Raw genomic sequence first — 22,144 nt, 5'->3', positions numbered from 1 at the left:
ATTAATGCTCAATGTTGAGCTCTTATTTTGAAGGCAAAAGCAGGAAAGCCGAACTCACGATGATTCTTAGCAAATCGCCGAGAATCTCGGCCGTCATGCACGCGCAGCGTTAACGCCGTAATGTAAACATGTACACTAAAGTACAGGCATGTCGCTCTTTATTGATTAATGACTTAGTTTTATGTCAGTGTACTTTGTAATATGTGATGTTCTCAATACAGGTCTTGAAATAAAAAAATCTGCATTTCCCCTCGCGCCCCACCTGTAATGCTTTGGCGCCCCACTAGAGGGTCGCGCCCACAGTTTGAGAACCACTGCTCTACTGTCACACTGGAGACTGCACTCAGCAGACCTTCTGAACCTAGGATTTCCTGATCCTGCATCCACTCGCTTCACTGGGAGGAAAAACCCCAGCATGCAATTCTTTTCCATCAGTGGCTCAGTTGCACCGTCAAAGTGACTGCCTGGAGTGTTACGTCATTATTTAAAAACGTTCTGTTAACTCGACCTTTGGTAGGCTACTGAATATAAAAGGTAGCTGTGCTCTTTCCCTTTCACATCACACACATGCACATCTATCTATGTTTATCAAAACATGATCAACAAACATGTTATCAGAATGATGTTTGGTTGGTAAAAATGCCAATGCATGCACGTGTTTGCTTTAGCAATATAGCATCCAACGAGGCAAGAGCAACTTTGATGTTGACCATCCCAACATTCACCAAAGAAATATCCAGATCTAGATTTTATTGGACCCGCCACATTACATAAGAGGTCAGGTACACCATAACAAAGATGGACCCAGGAGGGACCAGTAAAAACCTCAAAGTACAACTCCTAGTAGTTTGAGCAGATCCTGTGATAGACTGGACAGGTGTGTTGATTAGTGACTAACATTGATTAAAGTTTATAACATGTTATTCACCATGAAATGAGTAATTGCTGGTTGCATTGACTTGGAAAAAAACATTTTACGTATTCCTTCCTGCTAAATTTGTGCCGGTCTATGACAAATATCACCACCGGCATCGGTAGAAGCAGAGGCTGCGGATGAGGACAGACATGTCCTGTAGCTGCTAATGCTCCTATAATTATTTTATTATTTTAATTAGTATGCATATCATTCTTGGTCTGAATGCCATTTCAGTGGAATACCATGGAATACCACGGTGAAAAGACCATTTTTACAATACAAAAGGTACAGATACGTGTATTACTGTTACAGATTAGAATGTAATACTAAATTCACATTTGCAAAACATCTTTTCACAACTAAAACCGATCCTTTAATTATACTTTGAGACTTAGGAAAGGTAATTCCTTCTCTAAAGCTCAATTGATATGTTGAGTTTAGTCTATTATAGCAGCTCTGCCCATGCTCTCATTCAGGTTACCATAAGCGTAAATCTATCTTTATCTATAAATCCTATAATCCAATAATCCCATTATATTTGTGAATACTGCAATCACAGTTTGCATTAAAACCGAATGGAGCAACGTAATAGAGAATAAAGAGGCTATCTGGGAGTGAGCTATAAGGATTAAAGACCAATGGCACAAACAGATGAACATTAATACTGACTCTGGTCCTTAACATGTGGTAAGCACCACTTCAGTGTAGCGAAGATGTTTATACGTAATAGTAGAGGTTTAGAAGAAGATAGTACAAGTAATGAAGTATTGGGATAGATTTGTTCAGTTCTATTGTATATGCCCATAATGTCATTGAGAGTTATTTTTTGCTGCAAACATTTGTCTTTCCACGCTGGCTGTGAAGTGATCTGAATGTAAGAAATGAGGGACAAAGACACACAGCCGTCCTTCTGTGTGTGTTGCAGTCCAGGTTAGTCCAATAATGTGGGTCTTTTAGGACGATATTCCTTCCTTGTGTGTTTTATAGCTAAAGCCTAACTACCAAGTAGCTTAGATAAAAGCATAAGCTGAATTTATGTAATTTGATGTAATGTATACAATGTTTCTTAATTGCTTTGATTAAATACAGCGATGCATCGTGCCATAATCGCTGTACTCCATAATCAACAGTGTCAGTTAACACAGGTTTATGGTTGCACATGCATACACATGTACATAATATTGTGTAGCATATCGTGTTTTTGAGTGAATATGCAGCTTAATTTTCACACACTAATGCCTGTATGCACACAGTAAACATACTGGTTCATGTCTTCATTTAAAGAGGATTCGGACAGAAATAATATGAGTTGTTTATTTTCTCACACACACATACATACACACACACACACACACACACACACACACACACACACACACACACACACATATAACGCTCATTAGATACACCTGACTTAACCTGATGCGATTGTATTGAAAGGTCTTTCTAAGCTTCGGTCCACCCACACTGACATAAGGCATTCAGTGCTTACAGGTGAATTATGAAGCATGAAGTCTGAAGGTGCACAATAAACCAATTTCTTTGGTCACCACAACATGTGGCCCCATCAATTGTGATAGAAATGATCAAGTGCAAGTGACAATTATTTTGTATTATTTTCATGAAATGTGCATTTTCCAAAACTATTTCCACTAAATAGAAACATCAACATCAGTACCTCTTTTGATGCCATGCCGTTTATCACTATTGTGCATATTTATAATAGATTTCCAATCTACTTTATTTCCTATTTGCGTATCATTAAAAGAAAGAAACTCTGTTATTTGTCAAATAGATGCATTTTATCAATACATATCTTACTGGATGATGAATGCTACAATAATAAAGTGAAAGTGTCTGCTACACACAGTCACTGCACAGGGTAGTAGGAGTCATATTTTACTGACGAGAGAAAGTTGACAGCCTAGACAATGGAGGAGGATTTTGTGTCAAAGCAGAAAGTAAAAGCGCCTATTTAGCAATATTACAAATACAAAAAGAGAAACCCGATTATGTTAATGATCTGATCTGGGAACTTTTGGTATGATGATGCTGTGCCATAAAGCAAAAGTTTAGCCAGAAAGGCCAGATACCAAGCCATCAAACATTAAAGATCAAAGTAAGCTCTCTACAGATATTAATATTCAGTGTAATCTGTCTCACCAATGTTGTCACGAGTTTATTAACTGGTGGGAAAATGTCCTTGAGATAAGGTCTTACATCAAAAACAACACAAAACCTACTTAGGGTAACTGTGCATTTGTATTTAAAAGCCTCTAAGTGTAAAATATATGGCAACATCCAAGTTAGATAAAATACACAAGTGAATTTTTGGTGTGGATGTATTTGAACTGATGGAGGGCTGAGGAGAGCAGACATGTTTGCATCCTGTTCCAAATACACATGATGGCATGAAGTGTGTGATCTTTAGAGTAACTGATTAATTTGCAGGGGTGTAGGTCACGTCACATCAAAAAAGTAACAATTAACTTGGTCCAAGTGCAGCTTGATAAACCACTTCTGCAAGCGCCTCATGTGCAGCAGTTAAAGTGGATGCATGGTGAGCTGCTGACACAGGACCTGCAGGCTACATGAAAGTGAGAATGTCAATGATTTGCCCCGCTTCAACCTCTGACCTGACCCCACAACCACTCTCCGTCTGGCTCTGAGAAACTAACTTGAAGTATAAACTTAAAATAAATCTTGCGTAGGAAAAGAAGATTGTTTCAAGCGTGGGTCAGAATCAGAAGGGTCATTAAATGCCAACTGTCAATGGGCATTGGCAACAAATTCGACAAATGAAATAACAAAATCCATTGTTTGTCCACGCCTTCCAATCTGATGGCGCATGATAATACCTTTCTGTTGTGCCTTTCAAAACTATAGAAAACCAATGTTGAACAATGTATCTTCATTTTGATGTGATGATGACACTCTGGTTAATGACGCAACATTCTAAAATGGGAGTATTTTGATAACTTTCCAGCGGCTCTCGACGTGTTGACTGGTGGCTCACAGCTAACCAAGATAACAGTGGAAACTTCGGCAAAAGTTCGATCAATGTTTACTCTGAGGGGACCGGAGGGTGAGTGCGCTCGACAAGGATCAAGACGGATTCATCAACTGTAATCTCCTGAGAGCAGTGCATGCCCCCCCCCCCCCTCTCTATCTCCTTCTGTCTCATGGATCACGGAGGTCTGGATCGTGGTCCATGCCTACTACGAACTATTCATAGATTCTGTCTTATTCATCGAATGTGTTTATGCAACTCTGTAACACTGTTCGTTCTGTACACATGACATCTATTGCTTCCGTCCATCCTGGAGAGGGATCCTCCTCTGTTGCTCCCCTGAAGGTGAGGTCAGAGATCAGGGATGTCGTATGTGTACAGATTGTAAAGCCCTCTGAGGCTAATTCGTAAAGTTGTGATATTAGGGGTATTCAAAATAAACTGAATTGAATTGAATACTTGCCAGTGGAGCACGCACTTAAACACGAACATGCCTTAAAAGCACACTTAGCCAGCATGGCTATATCAACAAAGCAAGGAGAAGATCAGATATCATCCCACACAGAGGGATCTCCATTCTCTACTCAGGTAGACATAACTCCACCAGAGAAGATAGTTGTTTGCGGTTTTATTCATGTTGAGATGTTAAATTCAGCTCCTTTGTGGTTTGGTTGAGTTAAGGTAGGTGGATTAGGTTTTGGTACGGACCATGTAGTGAATTAAAATAATAGCACTGCAGGGGTTTGGGAAACATTGTGGTTTGGGTTAACAACTTTGTTTAAGTCAGGGGAGTCTGGCCACGCTTACAATAATAAACACATAATTCAGACACGGAAAAGATCTTGTTCATGCATAAAAATAACAAAAACAATAAAGACTGGTGGTTAGGAAACAAACAGCTGACTACCTGGTTATGGTCGACTGCTTCGATGATGGCTGATGTCAGCCTCATTTACATATTCAACTGCCTGACGGTCCAACATAATGACCAGCAGCATTAGTGGAATCACCTCATACAGATACTGTATCTGTGTCGTTCACCTCCACCCTAGCAATGAACGGGGCTGCGGAGTGTCGGAAAAGATCAACTCCATCCAGCAATTCCCACCACAGAAAATTAAGAAATTCAATTTGTTTTTACCTCCGACAATAAAACTTCTCAACATCAAAACTTTTCAACATCATACACAAGAGTTCAGCAGCACGATCCAACACTCCTTCTAATCATCACATCCCGACGCACAGATCACATCTTTCCCAGGACACCGGGATGTGACGGATGCTCAGACAGTGAATATGACAAACTGTACAAATGGTATACCCTAAAACTTGTGTTAGAGAGAAATCTGATAAGAACATGATTCAAGGACACTATACAAAGTGTATTTCGACAGCCAGTGCACCAGTAACTCTAACGCAACAAATATAATGATCAAGGAAGACGAGACTATCATGAAAAAGACCAAAAGAAAACCTAAGAGACCTAAAAGGCAAGTCTATCTTTTGAGTATCTCACTGTAACAACCTGTAAGCTTGAGTGATGGCTGTAAAAAGTGAGACTTTTCTTGTACAATGATGAAAAAAGAATACAAAACACTGAGGAACTTTTCAAACTCCTTTCGTATTTTCCTTGACTGCTGTGCATGAATTGAGGCAGCATGTGCCAAACAGTGAGGCCAAAATAAAATAAATGGTACTCTTCCGACTACTCAAAGCACTTTAACACGACATGTTATCATTCACGCATTCACACCCATTCATACACTGATGGGAGGGAACACCATGCAAGGTGTCACCTGCCCATCAGGACTAACTAATCATTCATACACCGCCAGAAGAGCCTGCGGGAGAAATGTCTTGGTTGAATGTCTCGGCTGAGGACAAATCGACATGGATCAAACCGCCAATCCTCTGATTGAAGGACGGCACTGCTCTACCACTGAGCCACAGTCGCCTCCTTTTGAAATACTGTGCATCTCAACACACCACTTCAACAAACTGCGACTACAAGGGAATGTGGGCTTTGAGAAAGCTGCCACTCCTGTGCCGTTCTTGTACAATATAAGACACGACGAGCAGGCAGTGGTCCCTGTATGAGAGAAGCTTTTCAATTTCAGAAATACATATTTTTACACGGTTGGCATCTGTCATCAGAGCGAGTGGGATGAAGTAGAGTTAGCGCTGCTGACGCATAGCTGCGGCTGAGTGAGAAGAGGCCACAGATGCCGGGTCAGCCCTTCAACTATATGAGATTGCTGCATTCCCCACACACAAGGTCTGAGGGCAGTAGGAGGGGTGGCTGTGAGATAGAGATATATTCTGCCTCTTCTGTGCCCCTCTTTGTGAACAAAGAGAGAGCAGTCAGCTCCTCTTGGCATCCCGATGGGTTCATATCAGAAAGTCTTGCACCAGGAGGAGAGTGTTTTAGGTCAACCGGCGGGCCACTGCCCTCATGGAACTCAGACAGAGAGAACGCAGCAGCAGGATAATTGGGAGCAGCTCCTACGTTTATGTACAACTATAAGTTACACTCTAATAAGCAAAGGGTGGACGGTGAGAGCTACCGACACTCAGCTGGAGGAGGCCTTACAATCTGGACGAAAGCTTTGTCCACAGTGACACACACCAGGCCAGTCCTGAGGGCACAAAAGAAGGCCAAGCAGTCTCACTCAGCACCATGCTGCCTGTCCTCAGCCATGTCCACACCATTCAGACAAGTGCTTAGATCAACAGAGGAGCTGAGCCGAGTGGAGAATGAGCCTGAACTCCTAGCTCAGTCACTCTAAACGACATTGGGAATAGGTTCACTGTTAGAGCTCAGTGATTGCACATAAAGCCAGACGCTCGAGAAAAAACTAATGCACCACTCCTCTACATAACTTGTACATTACAGCAGACAAAACCGTTTAAATACACCTGGTATGCTTGAGTGGGTAGCCGATAATGTGGGAGCCAAATATCTCCGGGGCTAGTTAACACCCGTGGCAAAGCCGCCAAGCTGGCAGAGGGTTGCAGCTGCCACCTCGGTATTTACATCAACCGTTTTACAAAAATGAATTGACAAATTGTCCTAAAACAAGCAGCAATTTACTCTTAAGAGTTCTGCAGCAGCAAACTATGCATTCAACATTTCAAAACAGACGTCAGCGTTGCTCGATTTTCAATGACTGCAGCTGAATGTCCGCTTGACTGCGCTGTGTTGTGGCCTCTCTGCTCTGCCTGTGTGTGTGTGTGTGTGTGTGTGTGTGTGTGTGTGTGAGTCTGAGTCTGGCTCTGGGTCAAACACACCTGCAGCTCTTTATACATCCATGGAACAGACAGAGGGCAGAAGAGACAGCAATGTAACCTCGTGAACGCTACGTTATTTTGCACACTGTTATTGGCTGGGGGCTTCACACCCACTGCCCAGAGCGGACGCCGAAATGAACTCAGCTAAAAGTACGAGTGTTTCTAAAGCTATCTTTGGGTATGCTGTCTTCAGCTAGAAAGTTAAGTCGATTTACTGCAGAACAGATGGTGAAGGTGAAACGCTAAAACCAAGACATCCTGGTGAGAAGATAAACCTTTTTTGAAAGAGATTCCTATCCACACAAACTCAGCACAAAGTACACTCAGCAGTCTTCACTATTCTCCTCTCGCCAGGAAACAATAAAAGTACTCTAAACTCAAACAATGACACATTATACAGCTACATCACATTTTCAAAGAAGAACCCACATAACTGCACCACCAACCAAACACTACTGGTGCATTCCCAGCTCATGCCTCCTACACACAGGCCGAGCACTATGAATAAGCTGCACAGTTCTGCAGCTGTATAGAAGTTGTTCTATCTGCCCTGTTTGCAACATTACAGGCCTACAACTCAGAAAATGAAGATGCTGCCAATCGTTCAATTACTTATATTTCCCTGCACATTTATGTTGATGAACAGAGCAAATAATAGATTTAAATATTAAAATGATGTGCTAAGATTGGCTCCAGTTTATCTGCAAACTGACAAGTTGCCATATTCAACTTGCAAGATGGATTTAAAACGGCACATTAAAAATTGCAGGTATGGTTTTCAACATCCCAAGAATGTGGGACGAACACATGTTTGCCTTTTGTTTAGGAGTTCAACTGAACTGATGTCACAATCAGTGGCGGCTCCTGAAAAAATTCTCAGGGGGGGCAATTTTTTTGAGAATAATTAACCCAAAACCACAGACCTTCAGACAGCTGTCTATATGTAGCTTCGTCACAATGCCATCAAGTCATGTGACTCCAGTCAGTGTGACGGCTGTGACTGAACTCTGTCTGTGAGCTTGTAGTTAGTTCATAAGCAGACAGACAGTCTGAGGCAGTCTGTGAGCTGTCTGTCAGTAATCCAGCTCCTGGTCTTTGATTTGGTGATTTTTTTCAACAAGATTGAAATAATTATTATAATAATAAATATGAGATCCCCATTTGTGACTCCTGCATCTGTGCTTTTTCAAATAATAGAAGAAATACAATTGCAATCACTTTCAAGTAAACCAGATTGCTCCACCAGACAAGAAAAAAGCTAAATGTTGAGCTTTTGTTTTGAAGGGCAACAGCAGAAAAGCCGAACTAACGGAGGTAAGACCTGGCAAGTCGCCAAGAATCTCGGCTGTCGCGCATGCGCAGGCGCAACTTGTTAATGCCGTAACGTAAACATTTACACTAAGGTACAGGCATCTCAACATTTATTTATTGATGACTTAGTTTTATGTCTTTGTACTTTGACCTTGTGTAATATGTGAAGTTATCAATAAAGGTCTTTCTGCATTTCCCCTGCGCCTCACCTGTAGTGGTACGTTCCTCTTTCAGGGAGCACAGCTGACAACACGGCTGTCAGAGAACCCGTTTACAGGCGTTCATTAAAATCAGGCGGAGATCTTTTCTGACGTCGATCGTCAGGAAGAAAACGTTTCAGAAGAGACTTTAGAAAATGTTCGAGAATGAGGAACAATGTGTTTCTGATTTTATTTTCATTTTATTTTGGAGAGTGACAGCTAATGTCTCCGAGATCGACCGGTCGATCAAGATCGACGTGTTGGCGACCGCTGCTCTAGGAGGTCCTACTTCTATTGTTGCCAATGTGTCTTCATTGTTACGCCGACCGAAAGGAGTCTCTTTCAAAGAAAGTATTGAATCGCTGCTGTTGCCCTGAGCACCGGCCATCTCGACTGAATACGCCTCTGTCGAAGCTGTATGACGTACTGATACGCTTTTACGTCGATTACTTATGACAAGACCTGGAGGGGCGAGTCCTCCCGGAAGCCATAGAGAATGCATTGAGAGCTCTGTTTTGTGAAAAAAATGGGTTTAACATTGGAGTCAATGGGAGAGGTCTGGGGCGATTTTCATTTCGCCCAAAGTCGCCCCAGAAGGGGCGGGGCCATTTGAAGCACGACTTTAGGCTGACTGAATGACTGTTACCTGATTGGACAATGACATACAGAGGCAGATCAGACGTCTAGTGGTAGAATGCGACTTTTTTTTCTTTGTTTTTTTTCTTTTCCCCCTAGGCAGTGCGTCGCCCCAATCGCCCTTAAGGACAAGCCGCCCCTGGTCACAATTAAGATTCACTTTTTTTGGGTGAAAAACAATAACATTCTCTGGTTCCAGCTTCTGAAATGAATACATTGGTTGTATTTTCTTTCGCCTACAGAATTATGAAGTGAATATCTTTGGATTCTGGACAGGTGATCACAAAAAAACACTTTGGGCTCAAAACAACTTGATGAGTTTCTTATATAGACTAAATGATTAAATAAATCATTTAAAACAAATTATACAAATTTAACAACAGACAATAGACATAATAATTAGTCTTTAATCTTTCACTTATTCTATATAAAATGTATTCTTGTTTCTAGATACATTTTAAATTCTAAATTTGTAAGTGTATAAATCAAAATGTTTTCAATGCTTAATTACAGTGAATTGTGTCACATATTAAGTTTGTACAAGACGGAAAACAGCCTTCCCAACCGTTGCTATGTCAAGGTTCATGCTTTGTTGATTTTCAATGGATTTGTCAAACTTCTTTGGTCACCAGGAAAAAAAGAAAACCATGCACAAGAACTGATGTTCCTTTATTTCATAGTCACTGTGCCCTTTTACAACTTGGGAGAAATTCATACAAATATCTTGATGTGCCAATGTCAAGTGTATGTTCATAGGAGGTAGATGAGGAGGAGAGAACATGCTCCACTCAAACTGTCACAGTGACACAGGTTTGAAGTGAAAGACGAGAGAGAGAGAGAGAGAGAGAGAGAGAGAGAACACAGGAGAAAGAGAGAGGATCACACTGCCAATGGAAGAATCATTTCTTACCTCAATTTTAAGTTGCTGGGTGACGGTTGTCCATCGTAAACTGATACAATATCAAAGTCTTCCTCCAGAGCCAGCGTGACAAAGGTCAGCTGGATTCGGTTCCTCTCCCCTGTTATTATCAGCCATGTGCAGTTGGCATAGTTGGGATAGCCGTGGGGGAAACCCGGCGACTCTATGCTGCCGTTCAGCCCTTGGACTACACCACCACAAGACTCAGCTGGAGGAGAGAGAAGAGACAAAATCATATTAGAATATTAGGGTCTCACATAATATAATTTAGGCTGCCTCTAAGGCCGGGCTTTGCAGTCTTGCATACTTCAGAGACCTTTATCTTGAACTTTGTCAAGATAGAGAATGTAGATGAAAGTTGATTATACATGTCTTATATCCCCACAAATATTTACAAGTAACTGAATTAATTGTGTTCTATACAATGTACTGAGCACAGCCTCGCATGACACTCGAGCATATGCCAAGTGAAGCTTTCATGCTGTGCCTGAATAATGGGTACATACAGTTCTGTATTGAGATGTTATGGCTGTAACTATCAATCGTTACAATGCAAGTGCTGCGATCTGCTGATCTCTGACCAGAAACAACCTCCCATCACACAGACCTCGACACACTTAAACATACGCAGAATACTGTGTGCTTTGTTTGAACAGCGTTACGTACCACGTGATCACATTGCTCACTCATTAAAATCCAAAGACAAAAACCACTACAGGCTTTACAACATGCATAAGTACAACCCTCACATTGACCTTCATTGACCATACATGTGTATATCTTCAACGTTAACGACATGCACAATTGCACGCATACAAACTAAGTCAGCTCATATGGAGCAAAACACATTGTTCTTCACACACAAAGTAAAATAAAAAACATTTAGAATGTACATTTTCATCACACTGTAAGCATTAAAATCTCCAGGATATCACATATATTAGTATTTTTTCAAAATATGGTCTGCTAGAATATGGTGAAGTATGATAACTATGATGCAAACTAAAAACTATTTTTTTTAAATGTGTTTTAAAGTTGAAGAAACCTCATTGTTATAGAGAAAAGATGTCTCCGCTGACACTGGAATGAAGTGGGATGTGATCCAATGTAGAGGGCTAGTGTTTAATCTATCTTTTAACACCTTTTAGCCAAGCTATTTGAGAAGTGTGTCTGGATCTCAACATTTCCGCTTGGTGTCAGTTGCTGCTGAATATATGCATGTGTGGCCATATTTCACAGATGCATACACAGAAGAGAAGACGATATAAAGCTGGCTAATGTAGGTTTTGAAGAATTCATGAACAGCTTTTAACTGTGAGTGTTCAGTGAGAGACAAAAAAGACAGTATAAATGAATAATAAAGCAGCTCTTAAAGCTGCCAAAAGCTCGGGTAACGTGTATCAAATCTGGTCAAAGCTATACATGTAACTGCAGCAACTGCAACACATCAGAGCCAGAATTTAACAAAGGCAGACCAGACCTTGAAGCAGCAAAAGTAAGATGAGTGAAAAAGGCAAACACTAGCGAGAGTAGAACAAAAGGAACCACATCAAGAAACCTGTAGAAGCTAACAATGTAGCAGACGATGTGCACAATGGGGAACACAAAGTATTGTATGGGATACAATTCCACATGTAAAAGCTAGAATAAAAAACAAAATAGGAATAATAATAATACAAAAACAATCAAGGTTCAAGGTGCCATCACTATGGATCACTCCATCTGTCTGTGTACCCGTGTACCTACACATCTCCTCATTTACAAACTCTCCTTGCAATTCTCCCCTCTCCCCTTCACCTTCTGCTACTCTCTCCACGAGAAACACTTTATACAGTTTACTCCGAAAGTTTCTCCGATATACAGGGCACGTAGAACAATGTGTGTGCATGTGTGTGGCCAACATGAAAGCAAGGAGTAATTGTTTCTCAGATAGCGATGGCTGTGGTTGTCTTTTCCAATCAAAAGGAGATCAAAACTTCCTCATTGTGCACATAGCAGATGTTCCTGTTTGTCTGAAGTAACACAAAACACCCAAAAAACACACACACACAAACACACACACACGTAAATACCTATACCGGGCCCAAATGGACAGGCTGGCAAGAACAGAGACGTGAGTGCTCACGCACACCAAGACACACATGCGTGCACACACTCACAACAACTTCAAACCATCTGGAGCATCCAAATTAATTTCAGATTTTCTCCACTGTCTTTCCAACCCAATTCACCTCTCCCCTTCAGTCAGCTTTGTGTGTGACTCCAGTTGTCTGTCTCTTCCGTTGCCAGATTCCCCTCTGCTCCCTCTGAGCAGATGGGATCAGTAGAACTCAGCAGATATTTGCATCAAGCTGACACACTAGACGAAGGCATCATAATATCACAATTTTTCTTTGATGATTCCTCCTGAGGGGGTAACCACACATCATGGCAACTCATGATACCTTTTAATACATATTGTAACTAGAATGGGCACTCGGTAGAGCGCATACCTTCGCATACCTTTGATCGGGACTTGTCCTTTAACTCCCACGTAAAGCAAATCTCAAGGACTGCATTCTTTCATCTACGTAATATTTCAAAAATCAGGCACATCTTGTCTCAAAAAGATGCAGAAAAATTGGTTCACGCGTTCGTTACTTCGAGACTGGATTACTGCAACTCCTTATTATCAGGCTGCTCTAATAAATCTCTTAGGTCCCTCCAGTTGATCCAGAATGCTGCAGCTCGTGTTCTCACTAAAACTAAGAAAAGAGATCACATCACTCCTGCACTAGCTGCTCTGCACTGGCTCCCAGTAAAATCAAGAATCACTTTTAAAATTATTCTCTTAACGTACAAAGCCTTGATTGGTGATGCTCCATCATATCTTAAGGAGCTTGTAGTACCATATTGCCCCACTAGAGAGCTACGCTCACTAAATGCGGGACTACTTGTAGTTCCTAGAGTCTTAAAAAGTAGAATGGGAGCCAGAGCCTTTAGTTATCAAGCTCCTCTTCTATGGAACCAGCTTCCACCTTCAGTCCGGGAGGCAGACACAGTCACCTCGTTTAAGAGTAGACTGAAGACTTTCCTCTTTGACAGAGCTTATAGTTAGGCATGAATCAGGTTCACCTGGTCCAGCCCCTTGATATGCTGCTATAGGCTTATAGCTGCCGGGGGACGTTTTAGGATGCACTGAGTACCTATCTCCTCTTTTTTCTCTCCTTAAGGATGAATTTTCATCTCTCAATCACACATTACTAACTCTGCTTTCTCCCCGGAGTCCAAGTGACTTCACGTCTCATGGGGTCATCGGACCCTATGAGACGGCATAGATCCTATCTGCCTGATGGATCATCGAGGTCTGGGTCGTGGAATTCCTGCTCCTGACTACGCCACTGTCCTGTTGAGACTCCGCCCACTGTTGAGACTCCGCCCACTCCTCCTCCCCACCGCCATCTGCCTGATGGATCGTGGAGGTCTCCATCGTGGAATTCAAGAGATTCAAGATTGTGTGTGTGTGTGTGTGTGTGTGTGTGTGTGTGTGTGTGTGTGTGTGTGCAATATGCCTACTATGAACTATTCATACACTCTGTCATATTCATTGAATGTATTTTAACTCTAAATCTGTCCTTCTGTACACATTACATCTATTGCATCTGTCCATCCTGGAGAGGGATCCTCCTCTGTTGCTCTCCTGCAGGTTTCTTCCCTTTTTTCCCCCTGAAGGGTTATTTGGGAGTTTTTCCTGATCCGATGTGAGGTTTTGGGGCAGGGATGTCTATGTGTACAGATTGTAAAGCACTCCGAGACAAATTTGTAATTTGTGAAATTGGGCTATACAAATAAACTGAATTGAAACTGAATTGAATATCACAAGATTGGGCATTGAATTATGAACATTTTGGCATTAGTTAGTGAAGATGTTGACCTTTCCATAACCTTGACCTTTGACCCGATTGATCCCAACATCTAATCAAATGGTCCCCAGATAATAACCAATCATCCCACCAAATGTCATGCGATTCAAGAAGATTTTGACCTTTTCATGACCTTGACCTTTGACCCGATCAGTCCCTAAATCTAATCAAATGGTCCCCGGATAATAACCAATCATCCAACCAAATTTCATGCGATTCGGTTTAAAACTTTTTTTGTTATGCGAGGAACACGCATACAAATAAATAAATATATAAATACACGGCGATCAAAACATTACCTTCCGCATTTTCAATGCGAAGGTAAATATCAACCTCATGACACTAGAGGAATATTCAGGGGATCCCTAAAGTCAATCCACTAGATAGCATGAGTGTCTGTACAATGTTTAATGACAATCCTTCCAACACGTGTTGAGATATTTGAGACAATTTGACAACTATTCTTTGAGTAATTGCCCTTCATCAATTGTAATATAAAAATTGCCACAGTTGAAAAAAACACTCATAAAACAAAGATTTCTGGATGTGCCATCAACATTTTGTTAAATGTAAGGAAATAGAGAACATACATATTCTTATTATTGAGTATGAATTTGAACATTTGCTAAAGCTTGCCCCTTGGTTGATTGGCCAGTTATACTGTAGCATCGTCCAGCTCCAACTAGGGTCCGACAAGTATCTCTCATGCAATCGTTTAAGATCAAATTATACTTTTTTGTTTTTTGTGGATTTTGAGCTAGTCATGGTTACATCTTTGTGTAACAGTGACACCTGGAGAGGTTTTTAGGATATATTAATTTCTAACATGTTCTACCTAAAATGCTGTGGACCTAACATTAGCAGAGTACATCAACACATCATTAACTAGTGTTGGCACTCCTATGCTACGCAAGCTACTGAAAGTATACTTCAAACAGATATTGTACACCTTTCTTTCTACTCTAAAAACAGCTTATAATATTTATTTGTGGGCTCCATGGGAGCTTGACGGAGTAGTATCAGGGGCGTGGCTTAGGGAATGGTCAATGGCTATGTGTGTATCCTTAAGTTGTACATTAAAAAGCAGCTCCAAACAAATATAGAGAAACGCTGTTCTGAACTGTGCACTTATACACAAATGCTAACACACACACACACACAGTCTTCATTACAACACAGGACTAAATCCTACAGATATCTTTCGTTTGATTTACTGTATATCTGACAGGCTTTGAGGCTTTTCCACTGTTATTTATGTTCACTTGTAATTAAATTTTCCGTGCAGCTCTGTACACTGATGCTGTCATGAGACATGTCGCAAAAAATGGATCCTTTAGCATGTTTGCCATATTCCCGAGAGTTGCATGCTACATTCCAGCAATCAAATCGAAGCAACATGATTGTCAGCATTTTACAATAGAGAGATGTTAGATATCTATTGCATGAAAAAATAATTATTTCTCAATACTTTTTGCCCAGCAACCCCGATAAAACTCATATAGTGTCAGCTAAATATGTAAATATGCAAAGTCTATATTCTCTAGGGGAAAGGTTTATACTGTATTTCATATTTTTTAAGTCCATGGTCCCCTGGACAGTGACAATGAATGACTATGTTAAGGACTATATAACAATACAATAGTGAAATAAAGCTGAAATAGAAGTTCAGAATCAGTTTTTTTTGCGTAAACATTGTATCAGTGCACAGAACTATATAACAATCAGACAGATTGTTAAATTGTACGAGTTGAGAGGCGGCAGAGAGGTGGAGCGATCCAGGAGAACCTGACCACAAGGTCCCTGGCTCATAAATCACACACTAGCCTCCTCTTTCCACGGTATGCTGGGCCACAAATCAAATGCATCTTTCTAAGTTGCGCTGTGTAGAACTATCGACTGCAGTGATTCAATACCAGCTCGAACAAAATGGAGAGGGGAGGGGAGAGAAGAGGAGAAAATCTGTTGTCTATTTTTTCTGCTCCCCTTGTTGTCTTTCCCATCTCTTCTCTTGTACCACCCTCCTTCTTTTTCATTATCTCTGTGCCAGAATCATTATGACTCTTCCACATTAAGTTTGTCTCTTTGTAATCATTCATTTCTTGATTTTTCCCCATCATATGTATATCTTTCTCTCGCCAACCTCCAGTCCAGCCATGCTGTCTTTATAACACCGGTATTATAACTATCTCTGTACTTACTGTGCATCTCTCCCTCCCTTAGTCCTGCAGCTTCATTCCTCTATCCATCTCTTTTTTCCAGCTCTCTGTCATCACCTCCCTCCTTCCTTCCTTCTGCCCTAACGCTTTCCCCCTCTTGTGCCACGATAATCTCTGTATTAGTACCATTGTATCTCTTTCTAAGTGTCATTATATTACTTCCTGGCTTTATTGCTATTTTAATCAGTATGTCATATTGTCTCTCTCTTGGTGTCATTAGATCTATCTCTCTGTGATTCCTCTCTTATCCTGCTCGAGTGTTAGCTTGTTTTTATTCCACCCACTCACCTCCTATATTTATCACACGAAGAACAAATAGCACAACCTCTCTCTCTGTCTTTCTTTCTCGCTATCGACATTGCTCGCGCTCTCTGTCAGCCCACTGTCAAACAGTTTAAGTTAATGGGTCTACGGTTAGAATCAAGCATTCAGGCCTTTTAGCTGGTGCTCAGTGGAGATAAAAGCAAGTCTCTGGAAAATAACATGAACGTCCATCTATGCAATTATACACTGGAATCAGTTTTTAAAAGACATTGTGTTCTCCTGTGAAAGTAAGTACTCTCAACACGTATTCATCAGTTTAGATTGTTACAGCCATCATGACATATTCATTCTGAATTGATAATGAAAGAGTGGGAATTGCACTTTGGTTCAAGCAACAGATTTTGAAAGAGAATCCTTCAAGATTCAAGACTTTGTGATTACTTATTGGCACTGTGCAACGTTTGTTTGTGCCAACAAGTAAACACAGTTTGAAAAAGGATTAAAAGGCACACTTTCAAACTCATCAACACTGTACAAACGGTGTTGAAAATGATACCGAACTCCTCGTTACACTTCAACAAGTTGATCAAAGAGCTTATGTACCAAACACAAGATAGATAACCTTGTCAGGTGTAAATTAGATGCACATTAAAATAAGCAAAAACTGTCATTTGAATTCATACTGCAGGTGATAAGCAGGACGTTGACAGTACATGCCAAGTCTCCAGTCACCATCACAACCATGGAATAGGGGAGAGATGTGTATCATACCCACACACACACACACACACACACACACACAATTACAGAGAGACACGCAGGAGAAATCAAGGCTACATCCAGGGTAAATCCCAACATTGTCAGCATGGAATATGGGTTGCGTTCTGAAGATATCAGAGATAGGCTGGATGGTGTGTTTTTGTGTGTGTGTGTGTGTGTGTGTGTGAAAGAGCGTGATTAGATCCCCCGTAGTGCCACAAGTAGAGAACTTTAAAAGTCCTGTAAGCAAGAGAGAGACATGATCAAAGGAGCCCAAAATAAGGACAACATGAGAGATGTGCATGGGAGACAATTGCATGTGTATTTGCATGTCTGTGTGTGTGTGTGTGTGTGTGTGTAAAGTCTTATCTAAATTTGTCATCATTCTTGCTTTGAAAAACACTGACTTTGTGAGGGAACACTGCGTCTGCAATCAATTATCCTTTAACCTACAACTCAATAGCTTCTATTCTGAATAGAGTGAATGAAGATGGCTCAAGATGTAAACATCAAAATGGACCACTGGAATAAAATACCAACGAAATTTAAGAAAAGCATTGATTTGAGAGAACATCCCTTTACTGCAGGCCGTGCATCTCCTTGTGATAGCTGTGCAGCTAAACATAATACATCCGTCAACATATTTTACAAATCATGATTGATGTATTTTTCAGTACAGATATCACTGTCTCTGCAGACACGGTCGCTCACAGCCTTCGGCTAAAATTCTGTCATTCCATTATTTGTATTTTCTTCAACAGTCTCAGGAGAGCCGCCCATGCTTGTTTGCTCTGGGGGTCCGGGAGCTGCTGTCAGTCTGGTGAGGCCAAAGCACTGGGGAAAGTTTTTATGAAGTGATGGCTAATGCATTGCAGAACAAAATGGCAGCTCATTATTAAATGTGTCACCCCAGCGAAGTAGGCTGGTGGATTGGTCATTTGAGAGTCAAATGTTGAAAAAGGACATGACTGGCTGCCAGATCTAAGACAGGGAGGTGAGCGTGACATCTGGTGCTTAGTGCTCTACTCTGCACAGCAGTCGAAACGGAGTTTGACGGCTTCAGGTTGAAACTTGTAGAATGGAGTGTTTCAAGTATCACTTTAAATATGACGCAGTCCATATCTACCATTTCCTAAAGCGCTTGTACACTTTTTTATGGCCCAATAAAAATAGGTCCTATGAAAAGTATCCTAGCATGAGGTTATCATTGAGGATGAATTGTTTTGCAAACCCCCGTTATATGGGGTCTTTGAAGGCCTTCTCTGCAATATTAACAACATTCATAGAGCATGAAAAAACAATTTGTTAAAGTGGAACAATGGCTACCTGAGCAGAGAATGAAGTTGCTGCCCCTCTCTGTGTTGTAATCAGTGGTGTATAAACTACCCAAAAGCAATATTTGAAGGAAAGTGAAGATACCTTACTGGAAAATGACTAAAGTATCTGATATTATTTCCTATTAATTAATTATCTGATTTATTTGATAAAAATTATTTAGGATAGGAATAAATAAGCATTTTTGCTTCTACCTATACCTTTTTAGTCTTTCTGTTTTGTATATTGTATAGAATAATATTGTATTGTATTGCAATGATTGACTGAATTACATTATTATTTAAATATATATATATATATATTGTCAGCAAATGGAGCAACACTAGTCTATATTTGGAGTTTTGATGAATTAAGTCCAATATTCAGTAATCGTTAGCTCTGAGGAAGACATCTGCTTCACCAGGAGAACTGTCTGGCGGCTAATTGTGTCTGTCCGTGTGAGAGTGAAAGAAAAGAGTAAAGGTAAGAGTGAAACAAAAGTGTAAAGGTAAGAGTGAAACAAAACAGTAAAGGTAAGAGTGAAACAAAAGAGTAAAGGTAAGAGTGAAACAAAACAGTAAAGGTAAGAGTGAAACAAAAGAGTAAAGGTAAGAGTGAAACAAAAGTGTAAAGGTAAGAGTGAAACAAAAGTGTAAAGGTAAGAGTGAAACAAAAGAGTAAAGGTAAGAGTGAAACAAAAGTGTAAAGGTAAGAGTGAAACAAAAGAGTAAAGGTAAGAGTGAAACAAAAGAGTAAAGGTAAGAGTGAAACAAAAGAGTAAAGGTAAGAGTGAAACAAAAGTGTAAAGGGAAGAGTGAAACAAAAGAGTAAAGGTAAGAGTGAAACAAAAGTGTAAAGGGAAGAGTGAAACAAAAGAGTAAAGGTAAGAGTGAAACAAAAGAGTAAAGTCTCAATGAGCTGAGATGGGTTCATCACTGCGACACCTGATTGGTTGTTGTTTTTAAATATTGAATCTAGCTGCTTTAAACATCCCTAGCCTTAGATTTCACTTGCGTCAACATAACTATGATTTTCCTCGAAGAGAAACGTCTGTGTCCTCGCTTTCTGGAGTTTACTGCAGTTTAAACTGGCAAACTCTTTCGGCCCGGAGTTCTTCTCGACACTCATGAAGAGGATGCACACTTGCTCGCAGTGCTATTGCTGAAAAAAGACTAAATATTCAACTTAACCTTGTGATACGCTTAGAGAGAAAAAAAAGCCTCTGAAATATTTTGCATTCCTGAAAAGTGAACCTGTGAATGCGATGCGGAGGGCAAAGAGTCAGCAGACGCACACACACACACACACACACACACACACACACACACACACACACACACACACACACACACACACACACATACATATTTCGGCAGAACACACATTAGGATATTCTGTGTTCAAAGCTAGTTTGGAATATCAATTCCATGCTCAGCAATCTCCTGAACCTGTGCCAGAACACAGCAAAGCAAAAATGGGTATGTATATATATATATATATATATATATATATATATATTACAACTAAACTGCAGCTGGTGGTCAAGACTGGGTGACTCTTTCATTGTGTGCACACACAGCATTTAAAAGTCCCACATTTTCCTGGCTTTCTCTTGCACTCCTCTGTCTCTAATTGTCTCGCCTCCTCAATGAAGATATTTCTCCCCAAAAGTGGAAATCAATTGCTTGTTTCATCTGACAACAATGCGGTTTTACGACAGACAAATAACAAATAAAAGTGGTTCTGTCTTTCATTGTTCTGCTATTCTGTATTTCTTTTGTTGGGGATATGGAATTGTATCGAATTTGGTTCACACATTTATTCGACAATAATCATAACCTTAGAGACATTACATTTAGTAGGTTATATATTTTTTAATGTTATTTTGTCTATTATTTAAACTTTCAAAAGGTTCTCAAGTAATAACTGAAATATCCTTGAATGTTTACGCAAAAAAAACTGATTCTGAACTTCTATTTCAGCTTTATTTCACTATTGTATTGTTATATAGTCCTTAACATAGTCATCCATTGTCACCGTCCAGTGGACAATGGACTTAAAAAATATGAAATACAGTATAAACCTTTCCCCTAGAGAATATAGACTTTGCATATCTACATATTTAGCTGACACTATATGAGTTTTTGTCGGATTGTTGCAAATGTGAAATTTCTTCACAGGACTCGTTTGTTTAATTGCTTGACACCATGCATCGTTTGTCATGTAGTTACATCGTAACTGTATCATGAGATATCAAAGTATAAAGATGCTTTATGAATCTGGCAGGTGAGAGTGGATTATGAGGCTATTAAATTTGAGCCTTGATAAATCAAGGCCCTATTTTAACACTTCATTAGCACATTAAAAAGCAGAAACCTCCATCATTCATTCAAAACTGGACTGTTCTTACAACTTGGACAATTACATGTGGGTCATTGCTGATGGAAGCCTTCAGGACCAGGACCACTTTTCTTTAAACTGATGAGTTATACTCTGGATGTTTTAAGAAATTATTTGGTAGAAATTATGCCTTAAGGCCTGGGCTATTCTAAACCACATCATGTAGTTATTTTAACTGATGGCCAGAGACAGGTTCAAGTAATTCAGTTGTAAATAATTTAGTTTCCTTTCTCCAACAAAATTAATTGGGTTGTGTCAACTCAAGTATTTTCCTAATTAGTTACACCTGCAACAGTTCAGTATTTTACTGTTCTAAATAGACTTTTACTGGAGGTAAAAAGTAGTTAGTAGGAGCGAGAAGCTTTGTCAGGGCTTCTCTGTATAGGTTTTCCTTCTCTGTGTCTCTTAGTTAGTCCTTGAAGACTTCTGTGTCTCCTGTGTAAATAAAAGAGAGAGCCAGACAACAGCTGAGGGAGATGGAGACAGAGACAGACGCAATGGGCAATTTGTGTGATACCTTTAAGTGTGTCACAGTTAAAATGCATCACACACACAAACACACAGCATTATGGCTGTTTGATGGTTGTGATTCCCACCAGCTGTGTGTGCTGGCCAGCTGGCAACACAGCACTGGAGAGAGGCTTGGAAGTGTGTATGTGTGTGTGTGTGTGTGTGTGTGTGTGTGTGTGTGTGTGTGTGTGTGTGTGTGTGTAAGACTGTTCTGTTTAATGCTGATGAATATCGAAAAAAGATCAAAAGGAAGATTTCCATTAATTACCTGAACTATTTTAGTCAAAGAGAGATATAAAAAAAATGTAATGCACAAAAGTAACATAGATGTAAAGAGAGTAAAGAGAGAGAGAGGCAGCTGAGCTCTTTGCATCCATACATTTGCCCTTGGGGCACTAATACTCTATACACTGCAGTATGGTGTGTTACTCATCTGTTGGGACATTAATGTTTCACATGAGCTTGCAGGTTGTGCGAATATGAGCGAGAAAGACACACA

General features: G+C 40.3%; 1 protein-coding gene across 1 annotated transcript in view; it reads right to left on the bottom strand.

Moving 5' to 3' along the window:
* LOC130192607 (CUB and sushi domain-containing protein 1-like) overlaps positions 1-22,144 on the bottom strand; it is a 269,833-nt gene that overhangs the window by 244,426 nt on the left and 3,263 nt on the right. Inside the window, exon 2 of the mRNA XM_056412699.1 lies at positions 10,272-10,488. Coding sequence (XP_056268674.1) covers positions 10,272-10,488 — 217 coding nt within the window. The remainder of the gene's footprint in view (positions 1-10,271; positions 10,489-22,144) is intronic.

The sequence above is a fragment of the Pseudoliparis swirei genome, chromosome 4 (assembly GCF_029220125.1).
Source record: "Pseudoliparis swirei isolate HS2019 ecotype Mariana Trench chromosome 4, NWPU_hadal_v1, whole genome shotgun sequence".
Taxonomy (NCBI): Eukaryota; Metazoa; Chordata; class Actinopteri; order Perciformes; family Liparidae; genus Pseudoliparis; species Pseudoliparis swirei.
This window is presented reverse-complemented; position numbering and strand designations above follow the sequence as displayed.